This window comes from Platalea leucorodia (genome assembly GCF_965183815.1).
Source record: "Platalea leucorodia genome assembly, contig: HAP1_HAP1_SCAFFOLD_159, whole genome shotgun sequence".
Lineage (NCBI taxonomy): Eukaryota > Metazoa > Chordata > Aves > Pelecaniformes > Threskiornithidae > Platalea > Platalea leucorodia.
The window spans coordinates 181647-192498 of NW_028121388.1; the positions used below are offsets into that span (position 1 = coordinate 181647).

The following is a 10852-nucleotide window of genomic DNA, read 5'->3' on the forward strand; positions in this document are numbered from 1 at the left end:
CAGCAATAGTCCAGATCGCAACTCAATCTAACCTTGAAAGGCAATTCAAGGGCACCATCTGCGTGTTTACTACTTCTGGAACTGTTAAAGAAGAAACAAAGATACTGTGTGGCCACTGCTGAGTTTTCTAAGAGCAGGTGTAGGTAAATATGAGAGTCTCTGTTATCCTCTTTGCCTCAGTCTTCCCCAGCAAGGTCTCTCAGGCCTCTGTGACTCAGGGCGGGGCTCTGGAGGAGATCAAGCAGTGGTGGATGTGGATCAAGTCAGGGGGCACTTGAGCAAATGCAATCCTTGCCAGTCTACGGGAAAGGAGAGGTGGCATCCCAGGGAGCTGAGAGGGCAAGCCAGTCTCACAGCGATGACACTCTCCATCATCTTTATAAGGTCATGGAGACTGGGGGCACTCCCTGATGACTGGCAGCACCCAACCATTGCATGCACCTTTCAAAAACACTCAAGGGATGAGCAGGGAAACTCAAGGCTGCGTGTGAGTGTGTCTGAGTGTGTCCATTCAGACCCCATTTCTGGGTGTCTGAAAAAGAAGGTGACTGGTTTTCCCCAGGGTAGCTTGTGTCTTGCCATCCTCTTTGCTTTCCGGGATGAAAGGGCAGGATTGCTGGACAGCGGGAGAAGAGTGGCTGTCTTTTAACCTGCAAGTCAGTGAAGAGTTCAGCATCATCCCTCACAATATTCTTGTGCCCAAGTTAGGATATTAGGGCCTGCATGGGTGCATAAGTAGAGGGGAAAAGAACGAGACGGCTGGTCAGGCTCAGAGGGATGTGGTCAATGTGTGGTACTCTGCCTGGAGGCATCTAGCTAGGAGGGTCATGCAAGGGTCTGTCCCGCCACCTACCCTGTTTCACATGTTTTTAATGACCTGGAGGAGATGAGAGAGCTCTTTTTCATGCCAATAGAGATGAAAGATTTTGAAGAGGAAAGATGTGTTTGGGTAATTTTGATGCCACCGCGATACTAAGAAAACATTCATGTTAGGCACCTACCCTATTTCTAACCAGGAAGCTTAAGCCCTAACCCTACCCCTACCCCTAAATGGCACCTTCCCCCTGACAGGAATCCACTACTCCAATCCCTAACCTCAAACCTTACCTCTAAACCAAAGCCCCAAACCTTAAACGCTTACTCTCATCCTGCTACTCACTCTAATTCCTAGCCTTCATCCTGAACAGCCCTCAGTGGGGCCAATCAATGCTTCAAGGTTTTACTTCTGCCTTTGACTTCTTGGGAGGTTTGTTCAGTCTCCTCTCAGTATCTGAGGTTCACGGACACAGGGCCAACTACAGCATGGGGGCTCATTAAAATACAGAAAGCCCTAACGAGCTATTTCTCTTCCTGTGATTTTCTTCAACTCTTCAAGACTCATACAGCTAACTGTAGAGTCATTTCAAAGTGTAGGTAGGGAGGAAGATTTCCAAGTGCACCTAATCAAAATCCTTTTTTTAAAGGTTGTATTTTATTCATTTCAGTTGAGAGCAGAGGTGATAGCAGCATTCTCCAATTGATATTGAAGCAGAGGGTCTCCTCAGGAGGTCTGCGCAGCTAGGAAAAGCAGTCCCTTGAGGTCTGGCACTGTAGTGACAACCTTGCCCCTTGCTTCCTCCCTTCCTCAACCTCACCATTTCTCTCATTGGCCACCTGGGATTTACATCAGTTTCCTGACATCAGACCTCACTGACCTCTGGGAGCTGAACGTTACAGCTCCATTGCACCATCTCCCACCTCATCTCCTTAGACAACTGGCTGCACACAGGCACAGAAGGATTCTTCCTGTTGGCAAGCAAAGAAAATTAAGCATGATAAAGCTTCATAAACAATACAATACACTCCTCAAGCATATGCTACTTACAAGCTACCACTAATGAGGCTGCCTTTCTACAAGGGATAATCTTATGAGAAATGTTTTAGATACATAGCTACAGAAAGGTAGAGATAAACATAATTAAAGAATTGGCTAAGGAGACACTTGTCCTACTGAAAGACAGGCAAGCGTTTAGTCCCTGAAGCTCAAAGCAGCAGCACAGGTGAGAAGGATCTGAATGAACAAAGAGTAAGGGCAGGAGAAAACTGCAGAATAATGGAAAAGGGCTGTTGTCTGCACAACCTGCTGAAAAGATGACTTTAGAAATGCTCATCGTACCCGGACAGGTGAAAATACAGGAAAGATTAGAGAAATTAAATACAGAACACCATCCAGCATTTATCCGCTCGATCCAGTGTGACCTGGCAGCAAAAGTGGCCAGCAGTGTCCTGAACTGCATAAAGAGAACCCTCACCAAAAGTGCGAGGGAAGAGATTGTCTCCCCCTGCTCCTCACTCGTTAGGCCACCTGTAAGCAACTGCGTCCATTTTTGGGCCCCCATTTCAAGTGGACTGGGTCTGGCTGGGATGGGGTTAGCTTCCTTCATGGCAGCCCATATGGTGCTATGTTTTGCATTTGTGCCTAAACCAGTGTTGATAACACACCCGTGTTTTGGCTATTGCTGAACCGTGTTTGCACAGCGTCAAGGCCTTCTCTGGTTAAACCTGAGAGGCAGCTAAACCCTGCACAGCCGTTCACTCACTCCCCCACAGTGGGATGAGGGAGAGAATCGAAAACAAAAGGTGAAAGTCATGGGTTGAGATAAAGGCAATTTAGTAGGACAGAAAAGAAAGGGAAAAGAATAACAATGCTAAAAGAATATACAAAGGAAGTGATGCTGTCCAATGCCCAGCCAGTTCCTGAGCAGCGGACCCTCGGCCAGCTTTTCCCCCAGCTTTATATGCTGAGCATGACATGACATGGTACAGAATATCTCTTTGGTCAGCTGGGGTCAGCTGTCCCAGCTGTGTCCCCTCACAACTTCTGTGCCCCTCCCAATGTACTCTCTGCTGGGGCAGTGTGAGAAGTATTACGTAGCAATTAACATCATCCAATTCAAACCATTGGCTATTCTCACCCAAAATCAAATCCCCTTGAGGAACGCATATTGGACTTTCCCATCCTCCTGCATCACCCACCAAGTGCACCCAGGTCCTTGAGCAGAAGCAATCCCATGAATGGTTTTGCCTTTACCCAAGGCAGGAGTAACCCAGACTGTCTTCCCCAGCATATTTTTTATGTGCGCTAGAGGGACTTTATCCCCCTCTACGGTACGTAAAAGTTTTGACTGGGCAGGGCCAACTCTATCAGCAGATCCCCTAGTGTTGACTAACCGGGTGGCCTTTGCTAAATGTGTGTCCCAATGTTTGAACGTCCCAGCACCCATTGCTCTCGGTGTAGTCTTTAACACTCCATTGTACTGTTTGATTTTCCCAGAGGCTGGTGCATGATAGGGGATGTGATATATCCACTCAATGCCGTGCTCTTGGGCCCAGGTGCCTATGAAGTTGTTTCGGAAATGAGTCCCGTTGTCTGACTCAATTCTTTCTGGGATGCCATGTCACCATAGGACTTGCTTTTCAAGGCCCAGGACAGTGTTCCGGGCAGTAGCATGAGGCATGGGATATGTCTCCAGCCATCCGGTGGTTGCTTCCATCACTGTAAGCACATGGCGCTTGCCTTGGCAGGTTTGTGGGAGTGTGATATCATCAATCTGCCAGGCCTCCCTAATATTTATATTTCAGCCATGGTCCTCCATCCCAGGGAGGCTTGAACCGCTTTGCTTGCTTGATTGCAGTGCATGTTTCACATCCATGGATAACCTGTGCAGTAGTGTCCGTGGTCAAGTTCACCCCTCGATGACGGGCCCATCTATATGTTGCATCTCTTCCTTGATGGCCTGAGGTGTCATGGGCCCACCCAGCTAGAAATAATTCACCCTTCTGTTGCCAGTCCAGATCCACTTCAATCTTAGCAGCCTGATCCACCTGCTGGTTGTTTTGACGTTCTTCAGTGGCCCGACTCTTGGCTACGTGAGCATCTACGTGACGTGCTTTTACAGCCAGGTTTTCTACCCAGGCAGCAGTATCTTGCCACAATGCAGCAGCCCAGATGGGTTTGCCTCTGCGCTATTAGTTACTCTGCTTCCATTACTACAACCACCCCCACAGGGCATTTGCCACCATGCATGAGTCAGTATAGAGATAGAGCATTGGCCATTTTTCTCCTTCAGCAATATCCAAAGCCAGCTGGATGGCTTTCACCTCTGCAAATTGACTTGATTCACCTTTTCATAGAGTCATAGAATCCTGGAATGCTTTGGGTTGGAAGGGACCTTTAAAGGTCATCTAGTCCAACCCCCCTGCAAGGAGCAGGGACATCTTCAACTAGATCAGGTTGCTCAGAGCCCCGTCCAACCTGTCCTTGAATGTTTCCAGAGATGGGGCATCTACCACCTCTCTGGGCAACCTGTTCCAGTGTCTCACCATGCTCATTGTAAAAAATTTCTTCCTTATATCTAGTCTAAAGCTAGTCTCATTTAGTTTAAAACCATTACCCCTTGTCCTATTGCAACAGGCTCTGCTAAAAAGTCTGTCCTCATCTATCTTATAAGAATCATAGAATCATAGAATCAGAGCATGTCCTGAGTTGGAAGGGACCCACAAGGATCATTGAGTCCAACTCCTGTCCCTGCATAGGACAACTCCAAAATTCACACCCTATGTCTGAGGGTGTTGTCCAAATGCTTCTTGAATGTTGTCAGGCTTGGTGACGTGACTGCCTCCAGGGTCAGCCTGTTCCAGTGCTCCACCACCCTCTGGGTAAAGAACCTTTTCCTAATGTCCAACCTAAACCTCCCCTGGCATATCTTCCTGCTGTTCCCTCGGGTCCTGTCACTGGTCGTCAGGGAGAAGAGATCAGCACCTGCCCCTCCTCCTTCCCTTGTGAGGAAGCTGTAGACCGTGGTGAGGTCTCCCCTCAGTCTCCTCTTCTCCAGGCTGAACAGACCAAGTGACTTCAGCCGCTCCTCATACGGCTTCCCCTCTAAACCCTTTACCATCTTTGTGGCTCTCCTCTGGACACTCTTCAGTAGCTTTGGGGGTTTTTTTGTACTGTGGCGCCCAACACTGCACACAGTACTCAAGGTGAGGCCACACCAGTGCAGAGTAGAGTGGGACAATCACCTCCCTCGACTGGCTGGCAATGCAGTGCTTGATGCACCCCAGGACACGGTTGGCCCTCCTGGCTGCCAGGGCACACTGTTGGCTCATGTTCAACTTGCCGTTGACCAGAACCCCCAGATCCCTCTCCACAGGGCTGCTCTCCAGTCTCTCATTCCCCAGTCTGTATGTACATCCAGGGTCGCCATGTCCCAGGTGCAAAATCTGGCACTTGCCCTTGTTAAACTTCATACAGTTGGGGATTGCCCAGCTCTCTAATTTGTCCAGATCCCTCTGCAGGGCCTCTCTGCCCTCAAGAGTGTCAACGGCTCCTCCCAATTTTGTGTCATCGGCAAACTTTGATAACAAACCCTCGAGTCCTGCATGCAAGTCATTTATGAAGATAGTGAAGAGCACTGGCCCCAACATGGATCCCTGGGGAACCCCGCTAGTGACTGATCGCCAGCCCGATGTAACCCCATTTACTATAACGCTTTGAGCCCGACCCATCAGCCAATTGCTCACCCATTGCATTAGGTGTTTATCCAGCTGTATGCTGGACATTTTCTCCAGGAGGATACTGTGAGAGACAGTATCGAAGGCTTTACTGAAGTCCAAAAAGATGACATCGCCTGGCTTCCCTTGGTCAGCTAGGTGGGTAACCTTGTCATAGAAGGAAATCAAGTTTGTCAAGCAGGGCTTTCTCCTCGTGAACCCATGCTGGCTGGGACCAATGACTGCGTTGTCTTTCAGGTGTTTTTCAATAACTCCCAGAAGAATTTTCTCCCTCATTTTGCCAGGCACAGAGGTGACACTGACAGGCCTGTAGCTACCAGGGTCATCCCTGTTGCCCATCTTGCAGACTGGGACAACGTTTGCCAGCTTCCAGTCAACTGGGACCTCCCCACATTCCCAAGAGGATTGATAAATCATTGAGAGAGGTCTCGCTACGACATCAGCCAGCTCTTTAAGTACCCTCGGATGAATCCCGTCCGGCCCCATTGACTTATCCAGCTGGAGCAGCAAATCCTGCACAAGTTCGGGGTTGGTTGGGAGTTTGTCATTCTTGCAGTCATGGTTCTCTAGCCCAGAGAACACTTCATCGGTGTTGAAGACGGAGGCAAAGAAAGCATGAAACGTCTCTGCTTTGTCTGTGTCCCTGTTTGTGAGGTGACCCTGCTCATCAAGTAATGGGCCAATGTTATTTCCTGCCTGCCTTTTGCTATTTAGATATTTTAAAAATCCCTTTTTATTGTCCTTGAGCTTTGAGCTTTGAGCTTTGGTACTTTACCTTTAAGTACTGAAAGGCTGCAAGAACATCACTTTTCCTTACATCAGACTTCTCCAATGAAGTCTGCAACTGGGTGTTACAGCTCCATCGCACCATCTCCCACCTGATCTCCTTAGACAACTGGCTGCACACAGGCAGAGAAGGATTTTTCCTATTTGCAAGCAAAAAGTAAAGCATGATAAAGTTTCAGAAACAATACAATACACTCCTCAAGCATATGCTACTTACAAGCTACCTTTAATGAGGTTGCCTTTCTACAAGGGATAATCTTATGAGAAATGTTTTACATAGATAGCTACAGAAAGGTAGAGATAAACATAACAGAAGAGTTTGCTACAAAGGCAATTGTCCTACTGAAAGACATTAAAGCTTTAACTCCCGGAAACCCAAAGCAGCAGCATAGCTGAAAGGTATCTGAATGAACAAAAAGTAAGGGCAGGAGAAAGCTGGAGAATAATGGAAAGGGCCTTTGTCTAGACAGTCTACTGGTAAGATGACTTTATTGTATCAGGAAATTGAAAATAAGATGACTTATTGTATAAGAACAGGTGAAAATACACGAACGATTAGAGAAATTAAATACAGTGTATAACAGGCAGAATAGGGGTAATGAAGTTACAGGGGGAGACTGATATTTCTGTGGAATATCCCTTTGGAAAGGTCATGGGATTGGTAGAGGTGTCTTGTGAGCGAGGACAAAGCAATGTTGCGCCCATCTCTGAAAGAAGGCAAAGGAGCAACCCAGGGAACCCCAGGCTGTACAAGCTCACTTTGGTGAGGAGTAAGCCATCAATATCTCTTGGGTGGTATTTCTGGGACCTTTAAAGAGAAGAATGTATCCAAAAGCAGTCAGCATGGACTTTCAAAGGGTAAAGCATGCCTCACCAGGCTGACTGCCTTCATGATGAAGTAACTGCATTTGTGCATGAGGGGACAATAGTGGATGTTGGTCACCTCAACTTCAGCAAGATTTGTGACATGTTCTCCCTCACTATTCTTGTACCCAAGTTAGGACATTATGTTCTGGAAGGGCAGACAAACAGATGGGTGAAACAGCAGTTGGAGGATGAGGCTGAGAGAGCAGTGGAGAAGGGGTCATACCCTACCTGAAGGCCAGTGGGACATACTGGGGCATCATGGGGCAGCACAGGGAACACTCCTGGGCCCTGTGCAGTCTGACAGCTGTATCCATGACCCAGAGGAGGCAACTCTCACCATGTTCAGCAAGAACAAATGCTGGATTCTGCACCTCGGATGAAATAATGCCGGGCACAAGTATAGACTGGGAGGGGAGTGGCTGGAGAGCAGCCCTGCAGAGAGGGATCTGGGGGTGCTGGCTGGCAGGGGGCTCAACAGGAGTCAGCAGTGTGCCCTGGCAGCCAAGAGGGCAAACCGCACCCTGGGGTGCAGTATAACGAGGGGCTCAAAAGAGGGGATGTTGTGGTTTAACCCCAGTCGGCAACTAAGCACCACCCAGCCGCTCGCTCACCCTCCCTCCCACAGTGGGATGGGGGAGAGAATCAGAAAAAGAAAGTAAAACCCATTGGTTGAGACAAAGACAGTTTAATATGACCACAGAGGAAGGGGAAATAATAATAATAATAATAGTAATAATAGTAATAATAGTAATAATAGTAATACTACTACTAAATAATAATAAATAATAATACACAAAAAAAGTGATGCACAATCACCACCTGCTGACCGATGCCCAGACCGTCCCCGAGCAGCGATCACTTTCCCCTCGCAAACTCCCTCCACCTTATATACTGAGCATGACGTCACATGGTATGGAATAGCCCTGTGGCCAGTCTGGGTCAGCTGTCCTGACTGTGCCCCCTCCCAGCTTCTTGTGCACCAGGCAGAGCATGGGAAGCTGAAAAGCACTTGACTAGTATAACCACTGCTTAGCAACAAGTAAACCATCAGTGTGTTATCAACATTATTCTCATCCTAAATCCAAAACACAGCACTGTACCAGCTGCTAGGAAGAAAATTAATTCTATCCCAGCTGAAACCAGGACAGGGGATTATCCCGCTGTATTTAGCACTGGTGCAGACTCACTTGGAGTACTGTGTGCAGTTCTGGGCCCCACAACTGAAGAAGGATGTAAGGTACTTGAATGCGTCCAGAGGAGGGCAACAAAGCTGGTGAAAGGGCTGGAAGAAATGTCCTTTGAGGAGCTGCTGAGGACACTGGGCTTGTCTAGTTTGGAGAAAAGGAGGCGGAGGGGTGACCTCATTGCTCTCTACAGCTTCCTGAGGAGGGGAAGTGGAGAGGGAGGTGTTGATCTCTTCTCTCTTGGATCCAGGGACAGGACACGGGGAAATGGTTCAAAGCTGCACCAGGGGAGGTTTAGACTGGACATTAGGAAGCATTTCTTTACAGAGAGGGTGGTCAAACACTGGAACAGACTTCCTAGAGAGGTGGTCGATGCCCCATGCATGTCAGTGTTTAAGAGGCATTTGGACAATGCCCTTAATAACATGATTTATCTTTTGGTCAGACCTGAAGTGGCCAGGGATTTGGACTAGATGATCCTTGTAGGTCCCTTCCAACTGAACTATTCTGTTCTATTCTATTCCGTTCTATTCTATTCCGTTCTGTTCTGTTCTGTTCTGTTCTCTATATACACCCATACAGGGTGGATCCCTCCAGCAGCTGGGCTCAGATGCTCAGTCTCCTCAGTAGCTGCCCTGGATACCAGCCTCCCCAGGTGCACGAGCCTCTGAGGTTGCAACCCCATTCCAGATGCTGCCACAGACCACCCCAGTCACACAAACACACACACACACAGACAGACAGACAGACAGACACACAAACTCTTAAGTCCAGTCACTCCGGTCTCTCAATTGCTGGCACTAATGACATACGGGCTGTCTGACCCCCTGGTCCTTCTCCAGTTGCTGCACTCATCCCCCTGTGCTCACATGTTCACGCAGAAGAGAGATTCCCCCTCACAGCAATGAGCTAGAAATTAAGTTTAACGAGAAGACAGGGCAGACTGCACTGGTCAGGGTCCTCCCCTAAACTTCCCATAATAAAAGTCCTGTGCAATCCAAAAATGCTCTTCCCCTGCATCCCATAATGTGTCCTACGCCCCTAGGCAACAATTCCCTTAGTCCAAATGGTGATCCAGAGAGCTGCTCGCAGTGACTCCTCTTGGTGGGTTTCACACCTGGACAACGGGGCTGACGGCTCTCCCAGGGCAGCCCTGGAAGGAGCTGGGACAAGATGTCCCTTCCTCAGGAGCCCGTCATTTGGGTTCCCACCTGCCACGGTGCCTCTGTGCTCTTCTCGCTTTTTGGAGATGGGCTCTTGATGAGCTGGTGGCTCTCCTGTGATGGCTCTGGGAGCAGCTGGGGCAGGGTGTTAACTGAGTTACTCCTCCTGCCATCGGTAGTGCCTTCTTTGTGTGTGCACATGAGCTTCTATCACTTAACCTAAGGCAACCCAACAAGAACATGCATCTCCTGAGGCATTGGTATTTGCAGGTTACATGCCTATGCACTGGTATTGTTTAGCATATTTAACGTAGCAGCTCATTGGAATTGCTGTCCAGAAATGCATCAGGATTAGGGGAAAAGCTGTGCTGTTGCACGGGCAATGGCTTTGTTCAGGGCCAGTAGCACAGTCTTGTTTCTAAGACTGTAGATGAATGGATTTAAGAGTGGGTACAGGACAGTGTTCAGCAAAGCTACAGTTCTGTTTGTGTCCAAGGAAACATCTCCGGAAGGACGCACATAGAGAGCAATGCAGCTCCCATATGCAATGGCCAAGGTGGTGAGATGGGAAGAACATGTAGTAAAAGCTTTTTTCCTCCCAGCGGCTGCTGGCAGGTGCAGAATACAGGAAAGGATGCCCATGTAAAATGCCAGAGTTAAACATAAGGAACCCAGTAGGATAAACGATAAGAAAACAGAGTCTGTTTTCCAAAGCAGGCTGGGGTCAGAGCAGGACAATGAGAACAAGGGGGAGTTGTCACAAAAAAAATGGTGGATCTTGTTCGAGCCACAGAAAGTCAGCTTGTAGAGGAGGACCAGACGGTAACTCAAGACTGTGATGCCTATGACCCAAGCAGCAGCAACCAGGTGGATGCAGAGCTGAGGCTTCATGATGGCAGCATAACGCAAAGGCTGGCAGATGGCAACGTAGCGGTCAAAGGACATGACAGCAAGTAGAACCATCTCTGTACAGCCCAGGGCAAAATAGAAACAGGACCGGGCAAAGCAGCTGCTTAGTGAGATCGTTCTCCTACCAGAACTCAGGATCACAAACAATTTGACGCTTGTGGAGGATGTGAACCAGATTTCCAGGAAGGCCAGATTGCTGATGAAAAAGTACATGGGGGTTTGCAGGCGGTGATCCACACACACGAGGAAAATGATGGTTGCGTTCCCCATCACTGTTGTCAGGTATATGAGCAGAAGGAGCAGAGAGAGAAATAGCTGCAGGCTTTGATCAAGCCCTGAGAAACCCTCTAGGATGAACTCAGTAACTGCAGTTTCATTTTCTGCTCCCAT

The 10852-nt window shown here is 48.4% G+C and overlaps 1 protein-coding gene across 1 annotated transcript; it reads right to left on the reverse strand.

Annotated features, from left to right (window-relative positions):
- Positions 1-9904: 9904 nt before the first annotated feature.
- LOC309603626 (olfactory receptor 6E1-like) lies at positions 9905-10852 on the reverse strand (the record flags this gene model as incomplete). The annotated part of the gene is made up of 1 exon (XM_082338422.1): positions 9905-10852. The coding sequence occupies one exon, from the start codon at positions 10850-10852 to the stop codon at positions 9905-9907; it is 948 nt and encodes a 315-aa protein (XP_082194548.1).